Genomic DNA, 23245 nt, shown 5'->3' on the forward strand with positions numbered 1-23245 from the left:
TCTTCAGGGTAATTATTTGGTGAGACATTTTGCATCCTTAAAATGCACTGATATTGGATATTATGGTATGCTGAGGATTCTGCTGTGTTTAGAAAAGGGGCTCTTAGTTGGAATTGGGACAACCTCAATGCCTTTGCTAAAATACTGATCTGAAGAATGTAATAATTAGTAAAGACCTGTGGGGTGTATGGGTACTGAATGTTTTGACTAGGTACATAGTGATGATTAGATTAACAAAATCATAAGACTATATAAACATTGTACTTCCTATCATATGTATCATTTATCTGTATTGTATGTGTGCAATATCCTCATAATACTCATGAACGGTAGGAAAAACATCTGGAAACTCACTCATGTAAAACAGAAAGCTCAAACAATGTCAAAATTAGTAATGAGAACTACATTTCCTAGGGGTCCCTCTCAAATCCACCCATGCTCAATTACGTGGTGTGCAGACTTCAGAGAATACTATAGGGTTGATTAATATGTGATTGTGGGAAAGTTAATTAGCATCAGCAGCACAACCCCATAAACTATAGGGATGTACTTGTATTTCCATTTGTTATTTTGACCTTTAACTAGGCAAGTCAGTTAAGAACAAATTCTTATTACAATGACGGCCAAACCCGGACGACGCTGGGCCAACTGTTCACCGCCCTATGGGACTCCCAATCACGGCCCGATGTGACGCAGCCTTCATTGGGCTTGTTTGTCATTGGTTAAAATACTGCCTATGGTGTTTTTCAAGTGTTTAATTGAAATCTGGCTGCAACAACCAATGACGTCATACGATGTATTTGGCAAATGCCATTGATCAACAGCAGTACTGAAATGATATGGCTGCAATGGAGCCTGGACTATGACTATAGGATGCATTTTTTCACCACAAGGGGGCAAAATGTATCAATCAAATGTTTATTTGTAAACAACCGGTGTAGACTAACACTGAAATGCTTACTAACAGGCCCTTCCCAACAATGCAGAATGATTACAAAATATTCCATAACCTACTGTAAGGTATTAACTGAAGTAAGGTCATGTTATTTGTGCCATTTTTGGGGGATTTTGGTCATGGAGCCAAATGAGTTGGTCAGAAAGGTTTTGATTTTATAAAGTAATGGGACTAAAGGAAAGCTGAAGTATGGGGTCCTGGGGATAGTCTATCTAGAATTCTCCACTGCTCTGCTTACGACTGGGAAATGTCTCAGCAGCTGACCATCGCACACATAAACAGTGGGACTGAACACAATATATTGTAATTTCCCATCCGCTTGCTGTTTTCCATGGCATGCATTTGTATTTTCTTATGTCTCTCGTTTCGGTTCTGTATTCACTGCACCATTCGTGTAATGTTATTGCTATTATGTCTAAAATGATCTGGACAATTGAAGAACCCAGTCTTGACATGAACACAAAGCCCATCTGTGTACTTTGATATCTCGTATGAGGTATTTTTAGCCCAGAGCTAAATGTGTAATATACATGCATGTTTACATGCTTTTTCATTAGGAAACCACATTCTCTTTCACCCAAAGAGACCAACACACATATTTTCCTTTTCTGAACAGGAAGTAAGATCGCAATATCATCTTTGCCTCTGGCATTTCCTTGGATCAGGTTATGTGAGATTGTGTTTTTACAATCACAGCTCCCCTGTAAGGTCTAACCTTTCAGCTGACTATTTCTTATGTTTGGATATGAATTGGGTCTCACTGGCAGGTAAGATATCCCAACAAACCCAAGATATGGATTGACATGGGATTCAATGTGAATGGCATTATGAATGTTCTCATGTCTGATTTGTGTATCTGCCAATATGCCTCTGCAGAACAAACACACTCTTAATCTCCTGGGGTCCAGAAAGGCCCCACACAAAGGTCTTGGTGGTTTTTATTTTGGGGAGTCTGTTCACATGCTGCCTAACAGATGTAGGGGCCCTCCCTTGAACAGCTGCCGGCATTATCTGGAGAGGGTTGCATTCCTGTTGCTGTTCCATGTCATATCCATGAGCTCTCTGCTTTGGGAACACAAGGCCAGTTGTTCTGTAATGTGTTATCCCCTGAAACCTGGGATTGTCAGTGGGCTCCATTGAGTTGAGGTCTTCTGTAGGGACCTGTGGCCTGATGATATCCTCTGAGGGGCCCTGTAGACTGGGGTTTAATGTAGGGGACTCTTCTATTTGGATGGTTTCTTTATGATCCTGTTGTAGACTGGTATTATTGGTAGGGTTCAGCATTGTGACATTTTCTGAAGGGGTCGGTGTTCTGATCATTTCTGTGGTGTCTTGTAGGCCGTTGTTTTCTATTGTTGGCCTGTGATAAATAGATGTATATGATTAGAAAGGAAATAGATGACAAGTTTAGCCTCACTACGTTAAAATGTACTTCTAAACTTCACACCATATGTGTTTCTCTGCCATAATTTGATCAGTGGCTATCGTATTTCTACACCAGATTTTTTTTTAAATACAATTTTTAAAATTGATAAAAAAAATCAAAAATCTGTACCCTTTACTCAGTACTTTGTTGAAGCACCTTTGGCAGTGTTTACAGCTTCAAGCTTCAAGTCTTGGGTATGATGCTACAGGCTTGGCACAACTGTATTTGGGGAGTTTCTCCCTTCTCTGCAGATCCTCTCAAGCTCTGTCAGGTTGGATTGGGAGCGTCGCTGCAGAGCTAATTTTCAGGGTTCTCCAGGGATGTTTGATCGGCTTCAAGTCCGGGCTCTGGCTGGGCCACTCAAGGACATTCAGAGACTTGTCTCAAAGCCACTCCTGCGTTGCGTTGTCTTGGCTGTGCTTAGGGTCGTTGTCCTGTTGGAGGGTGATCCTTCGCCACCAGTCTGAGGTTCTGAGCAGGTTTTCATCAAGGATCTCTCTGTACTTTGTTCCGTTCATCTTTGCCTCGATCCTGCCTAGTCTCCCAGTCCCTGCTGCTGAAAAACATCCCTACGGCATGGTGCCAGATGTCCTCCAGACGTGACTCTTGGCATTCAGGCCAAAGAGTTACATCTTGGTTTCATCAGACCAGAGAATCATGTTTCTCATGGTCTGAGAGTCCTTTCAGGTGCCTTTTGGCAAACTCCAAGTGGGCTGTCATGTGCCTTTTACTGAGGATTGGCTTCTGTCTGGCCACTTTACCTGATTGGTAGAGTGCTGCGGAGATGGTTGTCCTTCTGGAAGGTTCTCCCATTTCCACAGAGGAAATCTGGAGCTCTGTAAGAATGACCATCGGGTTCTTGGCCACCTCCCTGACCAAGGCCCTTCTCCCCTGATTGCTCCGTTTGGCCAGGCGGCCAGCTCTAAGTTGATTCTTGGTGGTTCCAAACGTCTTCCATTTTAAGAATGACGGAGGCCACTGTTCTTGGGGACCTTCAATGCTGCAGAAATGTTTCTAAAAACCTGTTCTCGCTTTGTCATTATGAGTTATTGTGTGTAAAATGATGGGGAACAAAATCTATGTATCCATTTTAGAATAAGGCTGTAACGTAACAAAATGTGGAAAAAGTCAAGGGGCCTGAATACTTTCCGAATGCACTATATGTATGACATTATATATAACACCTGTATAACACCCATAAATAAAACCATACCTCACATCCTCCTTCTCTATCTCTATTTCCATCTCCTGCTCTTCATCCTCATAGTATGATGAAGAAGGCAGATAAAGATGCAGTGTGGATGATGTTGAGAAAGGCCTCTTCCCCCTCCACGTGTCCTGCTGCTGTCTATGTGTGTCGTCATGTTTGGTGTTGCAGGGCACTCTGGGACATTCTTACAAAAAATGTATAACAAAGTCAGTCAGTCAATGTGAGAGATGTGGTTTTGGAGTGTCAACAGCTACCTTCTGAAACTACAGCTGCAGATGTTTGATATACATTCTTGGCTAATGTCCCAAATACAATGTCTTGAAATGAACATGGTCAGTATATGAGAGATTGAGCACAACTTCATTTAAAGCAGTGTTAAGACTGTGTGTGTGTGTGTGACCATTATCGATCAAGGATTTCAAAGGTGACTAATAAAAGCAGCAGCTAACACACAGAGGAAATTTCATGCGAACGGGTAATAAAATTGATTGATTATTTGTTTGGGCAACCAAAAATAAACCACAGCTGTTTAGCCTGAAGTCAGAAAGGGAAAAGATTAGTTTATCCATGTTATTTGGTTATGTTTATAGGAATTTATGAGGCAGATGGAAGCTTGTGTGTATAGCTCTACTGTTGGCTCATAAGAGAGAACTCTGATCAAAGGGCTTTTTCAATGGTTAGCACTAAGAGTAAACAGCAGCCTCAGTCACCCATTATGACAGTGATGAGCACAGTTTAGCACCAGATGCTGCAGCACAGGTCAGGTCAGCCATTTAAGCAGTAGTAATTGGGATTTTGATTTGCGTTTGGTTTGTTACATGCAAAGCTAGTGTTCCTTCCAAGTTAGCTTTGTGGATTAAGGGACTGTGTAAGCATGCGAAAATATAAACAGGATATGAAAAATTAGGAGATCAAGAAAGAAAGACTTTGACAGTTGGAATATATTAGATATTTTCCACAAAGAGAAGGGTGTTTACCTGTCCTGCCCCTGATTTGAGCTCCAGGTCTCTGGCCCGGGTCTCTGCTCCTTCCTCCTCCCCCGGGTGCAGTAACTGGTCTGCTCATGGCTCTGGTCCCCCTCCCTGGGCTGTTCTCCAGTCTACCCAGAGCACTGCTCACTGGCCTCCCTCCCACTCCTCTGGCATTGCTCTTGGGAGTCAACCTGGCACTGCTGCAGCTGGGCCTCTGCTGCAGAGTGCAGCGGAAGCCCTGGGCTGAGAGAACACAGGTAGAGTTAGAACAGGATCTTCTAATGAAAGTAACAGCAATAGAGTTTTGATATTGCTTTAAAGCACCATAGTCATTTCCAACCCAGCCCTGCATGGGTTTTGAATCAGAATGAATGGCGTCTTCTGATTCTGTTGCTGTGGATATTTAGGTATTGCTAGAGTATCACCGTAAAGGCAACTGATGTAGACATCATCTGAAGAGGTGGGGTCTGCTGACGCTCTGAGGGATCGCCTCTGGAAACAGGATGTTGGTCTTTGTAACCAGGATCTTGGCCTTGGAAACCATGCAGAGTGCCCTCGATCCATGCGGAGGCCTCTGGACTGAAACATCCCTATTGATTTATAGAAACAGGCTTTGGTCTCTGAAGTAAATGCAAATTTTCTCTTGGGCTCTTTTAATGAAAGCTCCTAATTAAAATGAAAAGCGTACAGTTAGAGTGCAGCTGGCTGTGACTCACGGGACAGTAGGTAAAGCAGCACAATCATTAAATCACCAAAACATCTGCAAAAGAAGAGGAAACATCATTATGGAGCATTAGACAGAAGCATGTTCACATATGAAATGTAGATGTTTGAGTGCAGTGATGTTTGAACATGTCTGTCAGGACACTAACAACACATAGAGATTGTACATTAAAGCTACAATATGTAACTTTTTGGGCGACCTGACCAAATTCACATAGAAATGTGTGTTATAGATTTATCAAGCAAGTCTAAGAAGTGGTAGATCTATTCTATGTGCACTACTTCTATGCTTTCTATGCTTTCGTTTTTTGCATCTTTCACTTTTGTACACTGTCTTCAAACAGCTGAAAATACAATACTTTTGGTTATGGAAAATATTTTTCACAGCGATTTAGATGGTACTATGATTCTCTACACGACACTTGCTTGTTCTGTCATATAAACAAAAATTAGGCAAACTATTCGAATTTTAGCAACCAGGAAATGGCAGAGTGATTTCTGTTAATACTGTGTATCAGTGGTCCCCTGGGTGGCGCAGTGCTAGCTGTGCCACCAGAGATTCTGGGTTCGCGACCGGGAAGCCCATGGGGCGGCGCTCGACCTTCGCCTCTCCATACCATACCAAAAATGGAAAAATTATATATATATTTGTGGTCAATCTAATATTAATATTAATATTTGTGGTCAGTCTGCAGTACCCCTGTCGGCATTCCATTTTTGGGGGCAGCACTGAGCTTAGCCTGCAACGACCCTGGCAACTTTTTTTTCAAACAGCACCTAGCAACAAATTTAGCTACTTTTAAAAATGTATTTGTAACTTTTAGCAACTTTTTAAAAGTGACTCAAACACTAAAATGCACGCGTTTTCCCTCTAAAATATTTTCTCTGTCACACACTCGTGCCTGGCTGCAAAAGTGCATTGTGAGTGATGTCAGCAGCAGGCCAGCAGCAATTTCAGCAAATTGCAAATCATTGTTGGCTGACTGCAGCAGCTGTAGTACGGGTTCGATGAGCCAAACCCAATTAATATAGTTGGTCATGAATGTTTGTTCTTGAACAAACTTACAACATGTCTCAATCAAAATTCTACAGCCAGAAGTACAGAAAATAATGTAAAATCATATTTTTTGCCGAGCTGACCAGTCAATTTAAGTAATGTTATTGTGTATTCTACGTAATGACGAAGTTTAACGTTATCACGCAATGACATCACAATGTCATTTAGCAACATTTAGCAACAAATCAACCTGCCTCTAGCAACTTACCCTGAAAATTACGTCACTTTCTTGAGTAGCTCAAACTATGCACACAGACAGAATGGGTAATTAGTTATAAATATCTTTGCTATGCATGTGAGAGAAATAGTAATGGCGTCTTTTTGTAGGCACTAACTGAATGGCGTTATTGGAGGGTTTTTGTTAAACACAGGCTTAGGAAATCTTATACGTTTTGTTCTATGATATCATCATCAGCTAACATCACTTTTTGAAGCGTTTATTTAATTTTAAAAAGCACATAAAGCAGATAAAGGTTGCTTAATTCACAAAGGTCATGTTAACTGACTGATATTATCTCATAGAACAAAACGTGTCAGATCTAAGCTTGTGTTAACCTCAGACTTCATTTTTGGTGTTTATCCCAAAACGCTATTCTTTCCCCATTAATTTTCACCATATGAATGGCTGAACGAACTAGAGGTAACTAATTTCCAGGTTTTAGGACGTCAAGCTGGCGAGCTCTAGTGCTTCCAAGACAACTAGTAACTCAAAAAAAGTTAAAAAAGTTAAAATCATGATGTCAGAGATCTTCAGGTCGGAAAGCTTGGTGACTGTTCAAAGCAATTTTTTTCCCAGTTCGAGCTCATTTTTTTTCCAGAGTTCCCAGTTGTCTTGAACACTGAAGTCGGATGTCGGGATTTCCGAACTCAGCATATGTCTCCTTGAGACTCCAAAGCAGCATTGCTGTTAGCCAGTAGTAGCCTGCTTTTCTCAGATCAGCATATAGAAAAGCCGATAAATAAAATTGGCCCTGATTTAAAAAAATCCCATTGCAAATAATGCTTTTTAGCATATTCATTGATGGAAATACATTTGACTGGTCATGCTTATCACTATATAGGATCATTTACATCATTTTGTGGAATTAAAATTGGAGCATGTGTACAGATTATTTGTTATGTACAGTTGAAGTCGGAAGTTTACATGCACCTTAGCCAAATACATCTAAACTCAGTTTTCACAATTCCTGACATTTACTCCAAGTAAAAATGCACTGTCTTAGGTCAGTTAGGATCACTACTTTATTTTAAGAATGTGAAATGTCAGAATAATAGTAGAGAGAATTATTTATTTCAGCTTTTATTTCTTTCATCCAGTGGGTCAGAAGTTTACATACACTCATTTAGTATTTGGTAGAATTGCCTTGAAATTGTTTAATTTGGGTCAAACGTTTTGGGTAGCCTTCCACAAGCTTCCCACAATAAGTTGGGTGAATTTTGGCCCATTCCCCCTGACAGAGCTGGTGTAATTGAGTCAGGTTTGTAGGCCTCCTTGCTCACACACACTTTTTCAGTTCTGCTCACACATTTTCTATAGGATTGAGGTGATGGCCCCTCCAATACCTTGACAATGTTGTCCTTAAGCCATTTTGCCACAAATTTGGAAGTGTGCTTGGGTTCATTGTCCATTTGGAAGACCCATTTGCAACAAAGATTTAACTTTCTGACTGTTGTCTTGAGATGTTGCTTCAATATATCCACATAATTTTCCAACCTCATGATGCCATCTATTTTGTGAAGTGCACCAGTCCCTCCTGCAGCAAAGCACCCCCACAACATGATGCTGCCAACCTGCTTCACGGTTGGGATGGAATTATTTGGCTTGCAAGCATCCCCCTTTTTCCTCCAAACATAACAATGGTCATTATGGCCAAGCTGTTCTCATTTTGTTTCATCAGACCAGAGGATATTTCTCCACACGGTATGATCTTTGTCCCCATGTGCAGTTGAAAAACGTAGTCTGGCCTTCTTTATGGCGTTTGGAGCAGTGGCTTCTTCATTGATGAGCGGCCTTTCAGGCTATGTCGATATAGGACTCGTTTTGACTGTGGATATAGATTTTTTGTGCCTGTTTCCTCCAGCATCTTCACAAGGTCCTTTGCGGTTGTTCTGGGATTGATTTGCACTTTCACACCAAAGTATGTTCATCTCTAGGAGACAGAACGCGTCTCCTTTCTGAGCGGTATGACAGCTGCGTGGTCCCATGGTGTTTATACTTGCGTACTACGGTCTGTAATGATGAACGTGGTACCTTCAGGCATTTGGAAATTGCTCCCAAGGATGAACCAGACTTGTGAAGGTCTGCAGTTTTTTTCTGAGCTCTTGACTAATTTATTTTGATTTTCCCATGATGTCAAGCAGAGGCACTGAGTTTGAAGGTAGGCCTTGAAATACATCCACAGATACACCTCCAATTCACTCAAATGATGTCAATTAGCCTATCAGAAGCTTCTAAAGCCATGACATCATTTTCTGGAATTTTCCAAGCTGTTTAAACAGTCAACTTAGTGTATGTAAACTTCTGACCCACTGGAAGTGTGATACAGTCAATTTTAAGTGAAATAATCTGTCTGTAAACAATCGTTGGAAAAATGACTTGTGTCATCCACAAAGTAGATGTCCTAACCGACTTGCCAAAACTATAGTTTGTTTTAACAAGAAATGTGTGGAGTGGTTGAAAAACGAGTTTTAATGACTCCAATTTAACTGTATGTAAACTTTCGACTTCAACTATTTCATTTATCACACATTAACAGATACAGAGCCTTTGAGTGGAAAATCTGTCAGACAGTGCACGAACTGCTGCTACAGCATATTTTGGTGCTTTCATGACATCTGGGAACTCTGAAAAATAGGCAGATGAGTTTCAGGTCGGAAAAGTTGGGGTCAGAGATCTCGAGTTGGAATTCCGAGTTGGATGACCGGTCAAAAAGATTTTTCTCATTCGGAGCTCGTTTTTTTCCTAGTTCCCAGTTGTCTCGAACACACTGAAGTCGCTCCACACAGGCAAGTCTTACATTGCGTCAAAGTATCCTATCAGATATCCTCTCTTTCTAAATTGCCAAATGATATTTTCATCTCTGTCACATGAAACCACTCACATGTGCAGTGCTCTTTTGACGACGTTATTTTCCCGCTAATTGCATTATGGAACGAACATGCGCGCGTAGCCTACTGCCTGGGGCACATTTCTGGCTGTATAATGTGAATAAATAATAGTTTATCAACATTTTAAGCTAAAAGTTGTGATCTGCTGCATCGGACTCATTGCCTTTAATTGTAGTCTTAGCCTACTATTTGTATGAATTTGGAATCTACCGTCCCACAACTGTCCCAGAGTCAGTTTGGAATAGGCTATTTCTCGACATGCTGACCAAAATAATAGGTAGCTTAAACTTTTCTACTATAGTAGATGGACATAGGCTAGTAATTTTGCTGTTAATCACTGGTATTGTCGGCTGAGGAAAAGCAGATGTGGACAGTTATTCTAACGGACAGATCGCAATTTATTGGGGCGGAGGAGTGATCCAAAATAGGGTGGGTTGATGAACATTTTGTTTATTGGGCACAGGGGAGGGTAGTGTATTTTCTATCCCTGGTATTGTCTTCCATCCAAGCCAAATTTCCACATGTGGTTAAATGCGCATCCCCTATATCAAGGTGTATTAGTACTTCCCATATGTACTATGCTTTTTCTTGTGCTACATTTTACTGTACCACCAACCTGGTCTCAGAGCATTTTGTATTGTTCTGTATGTAAACCCGAGACACCCATTTTGCATGATATGTTCTGTTTGTTTTTGGTTGCATGAGACATATGGCTACTTAAAACCTCTTACTAAGGATCCAACACTTTTTTTTCAATTTTCGCCTAAAATGTAGCTCAGGACCTGAACCAAGGATATGCATATTCTTGATAGCATTTGAAAGAAAACACCTTGAAGTTTGTGGAAATGTGAAATTAATGTAGGAGAATATACTTGTTGTTACTTACAAATATACTTTGTTGTTACTTACAACCTTATGCTAATCACATTAGCCTACGTTAGCTCAACCATCCCGCGGGGGTGGGGGCACCGATCTTGTAGAGGTTAACCCTTTAACCTAACTCCTGAAATTAACCCTAGCCTAGACCCCTAGCTTAGCTAACATTAGCCACCTAGGCACCTAGCTAGAATATGTAACATACCATACGTTTTGCAAATTCGGAGCATTTTGTACGTTTTGCAAATTCTTAACATATTGTACATTTGCAAATTCTTAACATATAATACAAATTGTAATTTGTAACATCAAATCAAAATCAAATTACATTTTTCACATGCGCCAAATACAACAGGTAGACCTTACAGTGAAATGCTTACTTACAAGCCCTTAACCAACAATGCAGTTAAGAAAAATAAGAGTTAAGAAAATATTTACTAAATAAACTAAGGTTTAAAAAGTAACACAATAAGAGAACAATAACGAGGCTATAGGGTACCAGTACCAAGTCAATGTGCAGGAGTACAGGTTAATCGAGGTAATTTGTACATGTAGGTAGGGGTAAAGTGACTGTGCATAGGTAATAAACAGCAAGTAGCAGCAGCATAACAAATGGAGGGTTAATGCAAATTGTCTGGGTAGCCATTTGATTAGCTGTTCAAAAGTCTTTATGGCTTGGGGTAGAAGCTGTTAAGGAGCCTTTTGGACATAGTCTTGGCAGTTGGCACTTCGGCACCACTTGCCCTGCGGTGGCAGAGAGAACAGTCTATGACCATTTTTAGGGCCTTCCTCTGACATCGCCTGGTATAGAGGTCCTAGATGACGCACTACACTCTGGAGCACCTTGCGGTCGGATGCCGAGCAGTTGCCATACCAGGTGGTCTCTAGACGGATCAGCTGAAGAACTTTTTGAGGATCTAAGGACCCATGCCAAATATTTTCATTCTCCTGAGGGGGAATAGACATTGTCGTGCCCTCTTCACGACAGTCTTGCACCATGATAGATTGTTGGCGATGTGGACACCAAGGAACTTGAAGCTCTCAACCTGCTCCACTACAGCCCTGTCGATGAGAATGGGGGCGTGCTCGGCCCTCCTTTTCCTGTAGTCCACAATATCATATCCTACGAAATGGGTGATGGACATCCACAAATGAATACACGTTATGAATGATTGACAGCATGTCCAATGTTAAATCCTTTTAAGCCTAGAAAAGAGACCCTTAAATCCAGACTTGGACCATACACCCGCCACACTGAATGGCAGGCTAGTGATTGCTTTGCAATGCTTGCAGTTAGTCACTGATTCCTTCCAAACAACTCAGTGTTGAATTTGCGATTTCCAACTTGTTGTGTAATGTTTATGTCCAATGGCCGATGAGCACCGATACATTTTATCTATAATTTCTCTTCATTATTTCTCTTCATATGACAAGGGTTGAAAAAGATTTTCCAATAGATTGTCAACTTGATTCATGATGACTGCTAGCTTGCTAGCTAAGATTTTGAAAGTATGATGTCCAATCAAGTATCAGTCCAATCAAAGCTACTGTAGATATAACGTCATTTGACATCATTACCTTCAAACTCAGTGCCTATTTGCTTGACATCATGGGAAAATCTAAATAAATCAGTCAAGACATCATAAAAAAAAATTGTAGACCTCCACAAGTCTGGTTCATCCTTGGGAGCAATTTCCAAATGCCTGAAGGTACCACGTTCATCTGTACAAACAAGAGGACACAAGTATAAACACCATAGGACCACGCAGCCATCAAAGCTCAGGAAGGAGACGTCTCCTAGAGATGAACATACTTTGGTGCGAAAAGTGCAAATAAATCCCAGAATAACAGCAAAGGACCTTGTGAAGATGCTGGAGGAAACAGGTACAAAAGTATCTATATCCACAGTCAAACGAGTCCTATATCGACATAAAGGCTGCTCAGCATGGAAGAAGCCACTGCTCCAAAACCACCATAAAAAAGCCAGATTACGGTTTGCAACTGCACATTGGGACAAAGATTGTACTTTTTGGAGAAATGTCCTCTGGTCTGATGAAACAAAAATAGAACTGTTTGGCCGTAATGACCATCGTTATGTTTGGAGGAAAAAGGGGGAGGCTTGCAAGCCGAAGAACTCCATCCCAACCGTGAAGCACGGGGGTGGCAGCATCATGTTGTGGGGGTGCTTTTCTGCAGGAGGGACTGATGCACTTCACAAAATAGATGGCAAAAAATGATGTGGATATATTGAAGCAACATCTCAAGACATCAGTCAGGAAGTTAAAGCTTGGTCGCAAATGGATCTTCCAAATAGACAATGACCCCAAGCATACTTCCAACGTTGTGGCAAAATGGCTTAAGGACAACAAAGTCAAGTTATTGGAGTGGCCATCACAAAGCCCTGACATCAATCATATAGAAAATATGTGGGCAGAACTGAAAAAGCGTGTGCGAGCAAGGATGCCTACAAACCTGACTCAATTACACCAGCTCTGTCAGGAGGAATGGGCCAAAATTCACTCAACTTATTGTGGGAAGCTTGTTGAAGACTACCTGAAATGTTTGTTCCAAGGTAAACAATTTAGAGGCAATGCTACCAAATACAAATTGAATGCCATGTAAACTTCTGAGCCACTGGGAATGTGATGAAAGAAATAAAAGCTGAACTATAGCACTATCTCTACTATTATTCTGACATTTCACATTCTTAAAATAAAGTGGTGATCCTAACTGACTTAAGACTGGGACTTTTTACTTGGATTAAATGTCAGGAATTGTGAAAAACTGAGTTTAAATGTATTTGGCTAAAGTGTATGTAAACTTCCAACTTCAAGTGTATATGGATTGTACATTTTACTTCATGGGTTGGTTATGTAGGCTTCTTCTAACCCATTGCTTTCTACTACATATAATAATACGATTCAATTATATCCTTACATTAAAAACCAAAGTCTATCAGAATTCCAGTCATTCCAATACATGTTATATCCATTGATCTTTAAGAATAGGACTTGGAAATATGGAAGTATAGATTAGCCAAATTGTTTTACTCGAGCATAACCCCAAAACTAAGGATTTATTAGCCAGCCCTCCTCTGTTTGATTCGAGTTGGGAAAAAAATACTGCACTCATGAAATGGCATGCTCTGAGCACGACTGAAAAGTGCTATTTACATGTGAAAAATTAATGCCATATGCTGCATTTTCTATAGGCCTATTGTTAAAACCTTTTGTTGGTGACACTTTGATATCTTGATAATATGCAGCTGTTTAAAGGGCAAATCCCCAGATGAAACAATAACAAAATGGACACCCTGCCTCTGTTTTGGTAAAAAGCTCAGGGATGGGCCTGGAGAAATGTAACCACTCTCAGATTAATAGACAGAGCTATGGATGCAATAACTAACCATCCATGATATCATATGTATTGGTTTAACCATGTTTTGAGGCTATACAGTGTTTGTTTACATTCACAAACATTGGAGAAAACAAGCTTATATTTTGGGTTCTAATGGAGTGTGGCTGTTGAACTAAGCTCAGGAGGCATTTATAAGTTATATTCTTCAGGAATCAATGGATATATATATATATATATATATATATATATATATATATATATATATATATATATATATAATTTACAAATCCAAAAATTGATGTAGCAACTACAGATTACCCCTTTATGTCTATTAAATATGTGCGAGTTTGAACATGTGTCCATTAGGCCTATGGATAAAACATTTTTATTAGCATGAATTATATTGAGCTATAAAAATCCCACTTTTATTCCATAGGCTGGGATCCGCACTGTGCAGCTGTTGCAAGAGTGCATTTTTCACTGACTGTCCACTGGTTTCAAAAGCAATGATTAATAGGCAGCTTAAACTTATTGAATTCAACCATTATTGGGTTCAAATACACATTTAGATTTGTGAACAGCCACCCACAACAAACACAATCTGTAAGGCGCTAATAGCTAAATGAGAGAGCAGCAGTGTGATTCGCATCAATGCGCTAATGTAGATATCAATAATAAGTGATATCCGTATCGCCGTAGATTACACCACTGCTGTCATCCTTACCTCCAAGCGTTTATTCAAGTTGGATAATCTTTGGATGCCAACAGAAGTCGTACCATTGGAAGACATAGTTTGGACTGTATCCTAGAAAAGCCTATTCCTGCTCTTTTCCCGCTATCTATCAAACCCATTTGGTGTGTCATCATAGTGATCTCTGACTCGTGGTCAGACTCGCTCAGGTGGAACAAATTTAAACTTGCACCTTTTTTCAATGCTGATTTCAATGTTATTGAGAAAACAAGAGAAGTGACAAAGATTTTTTTTCTCACGGAACCTGGAGGACATACAGACAGTGAGTCGGCTGAACCCGAGCCAATCAAGATGGGCCCTTTTCTTCACTAGATTCAACTTCACCCTGTCATATTGCCCAGGTTCTAAGAATATCAAAGCCGATGGCCTGTCTCATCTCCACAATTCGGGAGAGGTTCTGATCCTGAGTGCGCCCATCATTCCACCCTCTCAAATTGTTCCTCCCGTGCTTTGGGACATAGATGTGGACATCTGCCAGTCTCTGGAGAGGGCTACCTACCTACCCTTCAGAGCGCACCTACGTCCCTACGGGGTAAGGGATCGGCTGCTGACCTGGGTACACAACACTCGCCGCTGGATGCCCAGGTATCACCCGCACCATTCAATATCTCTCTGCTAAGTATTGGTGCCCCACCTTGGCACGGGAGGTCGCCAGCTATGTCAACTCCTGCTCTGTATGTGCCCAAACCAAATCTCCCCCAGCACGCTCCAGCAGGGAAACTCCTTCTCCTTTCACATGCCTCAGTTGCCTTGTCCCCATCTGTCCATAGACTTCGTCACTGATCTCCCCCTTTCTAATGGATTTACCACTATGGTTGTTATTGACAGATTCTCTATGTTTTGCCATTCTCTATGTCCATCTCTCTGGTCTACCCACCGCTCTCCAGGTCGCTAAGGTACTATTCCAGCAGGTCTTCCGGTACTATGGCCTTCCGGAGGACATCGTTTCCGACCGTGGTCCCCAAATCACGTTGCGGGTCTGAAAAGCCTTTATGAAGAGGGAGGTTCCTTAGGAGTCACTTTCGGGACCGACAGGGGGAGTAGGCTCGGTTCATTCCCTGGGCGAAGTATGCCCAGAACTCACTTTGTCACTCCTCCACCGGGCTGACTCCCTTCCAGGAGCCCTGGCTCCATGGACTCCAAGCCATACCGAGGCCCCTGCAGTAGTCTGCCAATTGAAGGATCAGGTGGGCCGCCACCGCAGTGAGGCTCCCGTGTTCCATCCTGGTGATTGCGTCTGGCTCTCCACCAGGAACTTCCCGCTACACCTCCCCTGCCGGAAGCTGAGCCCCCGGTTTTTGTGGCCCTTCAAGGTCCTCCGGAGGGTCAATGAGGTAATTTATCGTCTACAACTCCCCACCAAACTACCTCACGCTCTTTTCATGTTTCCCTCCGGTGGTTCCTGGTCCCCTGGCTGAAGCTGTCCCCCGCGACACCACACCACCTCCCCTAGACATCGAGGGGATGTCCTGAGGAGTGCTGTTGGGTCCCGGTGGCGGACATCCTGGACCCCAACATCGTCCAGGATTTCAATCTCCGCTGTCTGGATTTACTCGCTCCTCGCCTTTGGGGCCATCCTGCGGACGGAGCCGCGTGTCGGGGGGATACTGTCATGCCTACTCCCGCTCTTGCCATTGCCGGTCAACTATCCACCGGCCCTGGCAACCATCATGCACACCTGGACATCATTACTTCCTTGATTACTCTTCCTTTATTTAGTTACTAGGTAGGTACTAGGTAGTAGGGTTTTCTGTTTTATCTGCATTTATCATTAAACTCACCATCTGCACCTGCTTCCTGACTCCCGGCGTATATGTAACTATAATGGCCTGCTTATATTTTGCCAATCAACAATGGCTTGACTTAATTTTGATATTGCCCTTGAAGGTGTGGATATTATTAAGCTTCAGCTACTGCAAGCCTATGATATGAAGGCAGTGTGCACTGGCGCTCCAATTGATTCTGACAGTTGAATTTAAGGTCAAGAATGTTTCAGGCCAACCAGAGTTACTCCTATACTATAATGCTAGTCTTTAAATAAAATATTTGGATCAAATGTACAAATTAGCCTCCTTCTGTATAGGACGCAGTAGCCATCTGACAAAGAAATGCATAGCGGTGTAGTAGCATGCTACCGACATCTTTCAGGCCTTTCCAGAGATGTTTGGTCGGGTTCAAGTCCAGGCTCTGGCTGGGCCACTCACGGACATTCAGAGACTTGTCCTGAAGCCACCCCTGCTTTGTCTTGGCTGTGTGCTTAGGATCGTTGTCCTGTTGGAAGGTGATCCGTCCCAGTCTGAGGTCCTGAGCGCTTTTGAGCAGGTTTTCATCAAGGTTCTCTCTCTGAACTTTGCTCCGTTCATATTTCCCTCAATCCTGAGCTCTATGGACAATTCCTTTGAACTCATGGCTTAGTGTTTGCTCTGACGCACTGTCAACTGGGGGATCTTATATAGACAGGTGTGTCTTTCCAAATCATGCCCAATCAATTGAATTTACCACAGGTGGACTCCAATCAAGTTGTAGAAACATCTCAAGGATGATTAATGGAAACAGGATGCACCTGAGCTCAATTTCAAGTCTCGTAGCAAAGGGTCTGAATACTTATGTAAATAAGGTATATGTTTTTCATTTTTAATACATTAGCAAAAAATCTCAACCTGTTTTCGCTTTATCATTATGGGTTATTGTATGTAGATTGAGGACATGCTTTTATTTAATCCATGTTATAATAAGGCTGTATTTAACAGCCTTTATTTAACCAGTTCTCATTTACAATTGTGACCTGGCCAAGATAAAGTAAAGCAGTTCCATACATACAACAACACAGAGTTACACATGGAGTACAACAAACATACAGTCAATAATACAGTAGAAAAATAAGTCTATATACGATGTGAGCAAATGAGGTGAGATAAGGGAGGTAAAGGCAAAAAAAGGGCCATGGTGGCAAAGTAAATACAATATAACAAGAAAAACACTGGAATGGTAGATTTGCAGTGCAAGAATGTGCAAAGTAGAAATAAAAATAATGGGGTGCAAAGGAGCAAAATAAATAAATACAGTAGGGGAAGAGGTAGTTATTTGGGTGAAATTATAGATGGGCTATGTACAGGTGCAGTAATCTGGTGCTTAAAGCTAGTGAGGGAGATAAGTGTTTCCAGTTTCAGAGATTTTTGTAGTTCGTTCCAGTCATTGGCAGCAGAGAACTGGAAGGAGAGGCAGCCAAAGGAAGAATTGGTTTTGGGGGTGACCAGAGAGATATACCTGCTGGAGCACGTGCTACAGGTGGGTGCTGCTATGGTGACCAGCTAGTTGAGATAAGGGGGGACTTTACCTAGCAGGGTCTTGTAGATGACTTAGAGCCAGTGGGTTTGGCGACGAGTATAAAGCGAGGTCCAGCCAACGAGAGCGTACAGGTCGCAGTGGTGGGTAGTATATTGGGCTTTGGTGACAAAACGGATGGCACTGTGATAGACTGCATCCAATTTGTTGAGTAGGGTATTGGAGGCTATTTTGTAAATGACATCGCCCGAGTTGGGGATAGGTAGGATGGTCAGTTTTACGAGGGTATGTTTGGCAGCATGAGTGAAGGATGCTTTGTTGCGAAATAGGAAGCCAATTCGAGATTTAACTTAAGATAGGAGATGTTTGACGTGAGTCTGGAAGGAGAGTTTACAGTCTAACCAGACACCCAGGTATTTGTAGTTGTCCACATATTCCAAGTCAGAACCGTCCAGAGTAGTGATGCTGGACGGGCGGGCAGGTGCAGGCAGCGATCGGTTGAAGAGCATGCATTTAGTTTTACTTGTATTTAGGAGCAGTTGGAGGCCACGGAAGGAGAGTTGTAATGGCCTTGAAGCTCGCCTGGAGGGTTGTTAACACAGTGTCCAAAGAAGGGCCAGAAGTATACAGAATGGTGCCCTCTGTGTAGAGGTGTATCAGAGACTCACCAGCAGCAAGAGCGACATCATACAGAGAAGAGAGTCGGCCCAAGAATTGAACCCTGTGGCACCCCCATAGAGACTGCCAGAGGCCCGGACAACAGGCCCTCCGATTTTACACACTGAACTCTATCAGAGAAGTAGTTGGTAAACCAGGCGAGGCAATCATTTGAGAAACCGAGGCTATCGAGTCTGCCGATGAGGATGTGGTGATTGACAGAGTTGAAAGCCTTGGCCAGGTGAATACGGCTGCACAGTATTGTTTATTATCGGTGGAGGTTAAGATGTCGTTTAGGACTTTGTGCATGGCTGAGGTGCACCCATGACCAGCTCTGAAACCAGATTGCATAGTGCAGAAGGTGCGGTGGGATTCGAAATGGTCTGTAATTAGTTTGTTGACTTGGCTTTCGAAGACCTTAGAAAGGCAGGGTAGGATAGATATAGGTCTGTAGCAGTTTGGGTCTAGAGTGTCCCCCCCTTTGAAGAGGGGGATGACCGCAGCTGCTTTCCAATCTTTGGGAATCTCAGACGACAGAAAGAGATGTTGAACAGGCTAGTAATAGGCATTGCAACAATTTCGGCAGATCATTTTAGAAAGAAAGGGTCCAGATTGTCTAGCCCGGCTGATTTGTAGGGGTCCAGATTTTGCAGCTCTTTCAGGACATCAGCTGACTGGATTTGGGAGAAGGAGAAATGAGGAAGGCTTGGGCGAGTTGCTGTGGGGGTTACAGGGCAGTTGACCCGGGTAGGGGTAGCCAGGTGGAAAGCATGGCCAGCCGTAGAAAAATGCTTATTGAAATGTTCAATTATAGTGGATTTATTGGTGGTGACAGAGTTTCCTATCCTCAGTGAAGTGGGCAGTTGGGAGAAGGTGTTCTTATTCTCCATGGACTTTACAGTGTCCCAGAACTTTTTTGAGTTTGTGTTGCAGGAGGCAAATTTCTGCTTGAAAAGGATAGCCTTGGCTTTTCTAACTACCTGTGTATGTTCGTTTCTAACTTCCCTGAAAAGTTGCATATCACGGGGGCTGTTCGATGCTAATGCAGAACGCCATAGGATGTTTTTGTGTTGGTTAAGGCGAGTCAGGTCTGAAAAGAACCAAGGGCTATATCTGTTCCTAGTTCTACATTTCTTGAATGGGGCATTCTTATTTAAGATGGTGAGGAACGCATTTAAAAAAAATAACCAGACATCCTCTACTGACGGGATGAGGTCAATATCCTTCCAGGATACCCGGGCCAGATTGATTAGACAGGCCTGCTCGCTGAAGTGTTTCAGGGAGCGTTTGACAGTGATGAGCGGAGGTCACTTGACCGCTGACCCATTACGGATGCAGGCAATGACGCATTGGTCGCTGAGATCTTGGTTGAAAACAGCAGAGGTGTATTTAGAGGGCAAGTTGGTCTATGAGGGTGCCCATGTTAACGGTTTTGGGGTGGTACCTGGTAGGTTCATTGATAATTTGTGTGAGATTGAGGGCATCAAGCTTAGATTGTAGGATGGCTGGGGTGTTAAGCATGTTCCAGTTTAGGTCACCTAGCAGCACAAGCTCTGAATATAGATGGGGGGCAATCAGTTCACATATGGTGTCCAGAGCACAGCTGGGGCAGAGGGTGGTCTATAGCAGGCGGCAACAGTGAGAGACTTGTTTTTAGAGAGTTGGATTTTTAAACGTAGAAGTTCAAATTGTTTGGGTACAGACCTGGATAGTAGGACAGAACTCTGCAGGCTATCTCTGCAGTAGATTGCAACACCGCCCCCTTTGGCCGTTCTGTCTTGTCTGAAAATGTTGTAGTTAGGGATGGAGATTTCAGAGTTTTTGGTGGTCTTCCTAAGCCAGGATTCAGACACGGCTAGAACATCCGGGTTGGCAGAGTGTGCTTAAGCAGTGAATAAAACAAACTTAGGGAAGAGGCTTCTAATGTTAACTTGCATGAAACCAAGGCTATAATAAGGCTGTAATGTAACAAAATGTGGAAAAAGTGAAGGGGTCTGAATACTTTCCGAATGCACTGTAAATGTGGAATATTTGGCCAATATCCTTCATTTATTGATGGAGCTGACTACACCAACTCGGATCTGAATGGATATGGTTGTTTGGAAAATTAAAATCTTCCAGGTCATGTTGTCTAGTGCCAATTTTTCATAAAGGAAACCCTGAAATGCGCAGATTTTTTAATATTCGCATGAAAATCTGTAGCCAATTGGATGGAAACCTAGCTATAGACATCCTAAAGACTCTGGCAAGTGCGTTAGTCCAGTGTCTCTGTGATATATATATATATATATATATATATACAGTTCCTTGCGAAAGTATTTGGCCCCCTTGAACTTTGCGACCTTTTGCCACATTTCAGGCTTCAAACATAAAGATATAAAACTGTATTTTTTTGTGAAGAACCAACAACAAGTGGGACACAATCATGAAGTGGAACGACATTTATTGGATATTTCAAACTTTTTTAACAAATCAAAAACTGAAAATTTGGGCGTGCAAAATTATTCAGCCCCCTTAAGTTAATACTTTGTAGCGCCACCTTTTGCTGCGATTACAGCTATAAGTCGCTTGGGGTATGTCTCTATCAGTTTTGCACATCGAGAGGCTGAATTTTTTTCCCATTCCTCCTTGCAAAACAGCTCGAGCTCAGTGAGGTTGGATGGAGAGCATTTGTGAACAGCAGTTTTCAGTTCTTTCCACAGATTCTCGATTGGATTCAGGTCTGGACTTTGACTTGGCCATTCTAATACCTGGATATGTTTATTTTTGAACCATTCCATTGTAGATTTTGCTTTATGTTTTGGATCATTGTCTTGTTGGAAGACAAATCTCCGTCCTAGTCTCAGGTCTTTTGCAGACTCCATCAGGTTTTCTTCCAGAATGGTCCTGTATTTGGCTCCATCCATCTTCCCATCAATTTTAACCATCTTCCCTGTCCCTGCTGAAGAAAAGCAGGCCCAAACCATGATGCTGCCACCACCATGTTTGACAGTGGGGATGATGTGTTCAGGGTGATGAGCTGTGTTGCTTTTACGCCAAACAATTGCATTGTTGCCAAAAAGTTCAATTTTGGTTTCATCTGACCAGACCACCTTCTTCCACATGTTTGGTGTGTCTCCCAGGTGGCTTGTGGCAAACTTTAAACGACACTTTTTATGGATATCTTTAAGAAATGGCTTTCTTCTTGCCACTCTTCCATAAAGGCCAGATTTGTGCAATATACGACTGATTGTTGTCCTATGGACAGAGTCTCCCACCTCAGCTGTAGATCTCTGCAGTTCATCCAGAGTGATCATGGGCCTCTTGGCTGCATCTCTGATCAGTCTTCTCCTTGTATGAGCTGAAAGTTTAGAGGGACGGCCAGGTCTTGGTAGATTTGCAGTGGTCTGATACTCCTTCCATTTCAATATTATCGCTTCCACAGTGCTCCTTGGGATGTTTAAAGCTTGGGAAATCTTTTTGTATCCAAATCCGGCTTTAAACTTCTTCACAACAGTATCTCGGACCTGCCTGGTGTGTTCCTTGTTCTTCATGATGCTCTCTGCGCTTTTAACGGACCTCTGAGACTATCACAGTGCAGGTGCATTTATACGGAGACTTGATTACACACAGGTGGATTGTATTTATCATCATTAGTCATTTAGGTCAACATTGGATCATTCAGAGATCCTCACTGAACTTGTGGAGAGAGTTTGCTGCACTGAAAGTAAAGGGGCTGAATAATTTTGCACGCCCAATTTTTCAGTTTTTGATTTGTTAAAAAAGTTTGAAATATCCAATAAATGTCGTTCCACTTCATGATTGTGTCCCACTTGTTGTTGATTCTTCACAAAAAAATACAATTTTATATCTTTATGTTTGAAGCCTGAAATGTGGCAAAAGGTCGCAAAGTTCAAGTGGGCCGAATACTTTTGCAAGGCACTGTATATACCGTTGAAGTCAGAAGTTTACATACACCTTAGCCAAATATATTTAAACTCAGCTCTTCACAATTCCTGACATTTAATCCTAGTAAAAATTCACTGTTTTAGGTCAGTTAGGATCACCACTTTATTTTAAGAATGTGAAATGTCAGAATAATAGTATAGAATAATATAGAGATAATTATTTATTTCAGATTTTATTTCTTTCATCGCATTCCCAGTGGGTCAGAAGTTTACATACACTCGATTAGTATTTGGTAGCATTGCCTTTAAATTGTTTATCTTGTGTCAAACGTTTCGGGTAGCCTTCCACAAGCATCCCACAATAAGTTTGGTGAATTTTGGCCCATTCCTCCTGACAGAGCTGGTGTAACCGAGTCAGGTTTGTAGGCCTCCTTGCTCGCACACGCTTTTTCAGTTCTGCCCACAAATTTCTATAGGATTGAGGTCAGGGCTTTGTGATGGCCACTCCAATACCTTGACTTTGTTGTCCTTAAGCAATTTTGCCACAACTTTGGAACTACTCACAACTACCTGGCATGATGACTCCTTGCTGTCCCCAGTCCACGTGGCTGTGCTGCTGCTCCAGTTTCAACTGTTCTGCATGTGATTATTATTTATTGACCATGCTGTTCATTTATGAACATTTGAACATCTTGGCTATGTTCTGTTATAATTCCACCCGGCACAGCCAGAAGAGGACTGACCACCCCTCATAGCCTTGTTCCTCTCTAGGTTTCTTCCTAGGTTTTGCCCTTTCTAGGGAGTTTTTCCTAGCCACCGTGCTTCTACACCTGCATTGCTTGCTGTTTGGGATTTTAAGCTGGGTCTGTACAGCACTTTGAGATATCAGATGATGTCCGCAGGGCTATATAAATGCATTTGATTTGATTTGATGCTTGGGATCATTGTCCATTTGGAAGAGCCATTTGCGACCAAGCTTTAG

At 42.1% G+C, this 23245-nt stretch overlaps 1 protein-coding gene across 1 annotated transcript in view; it reads right to left on the reverse strand.

The window, feature by feature from the left end:
• Positions 1–338: 338 nt before the first annotated feature.
• Positions 339–23245, reverse strand: part of LOC135514244 (uncharacterized) — a 34935-nt gene continuing 12028 nt past the window's right edge. The window contains exons 2-6 of the mRNA XM_064937584.1: positions 5251–5322; positions 4988–5152; positions 4569–4805; positions 3595–3775; positions 339–2315 (exon numbers count right to left, since the gene is read on the reverse strand). Coding sequence (XP_064793656.1) covers positions 1793–2315; positions 3595–3775; positions 4569–4805; positions 4988–5150 — 1104 coding nt within the window. The 5' untranslated portion in view covers positions 5151–5152; positions 5251–5322 and the 3' untranslated portion in view covers positions 339–1792. The remainder of the gene's footprint in view (positions 2316–3594; positions 3776–4568; positions 4806–4987; positions 5153–5250; positions 5323–23245) is intronic.

This window comes from Oncorhynchus masou, chromosome 25, assembly GCF_036934945.1.
Source record: "Oncorhynchus masou masou isolate Uvic2021 chromosome 25, UVic_Omas_1.1, whole genome shotgun sequence".
Lineage (NCBI taxonomy): Eukaryota > Metazoa > Chordata > Actinopteri > Salmoniformes > Salmonidae > Oncorhynchus > Oncorhynchus masou.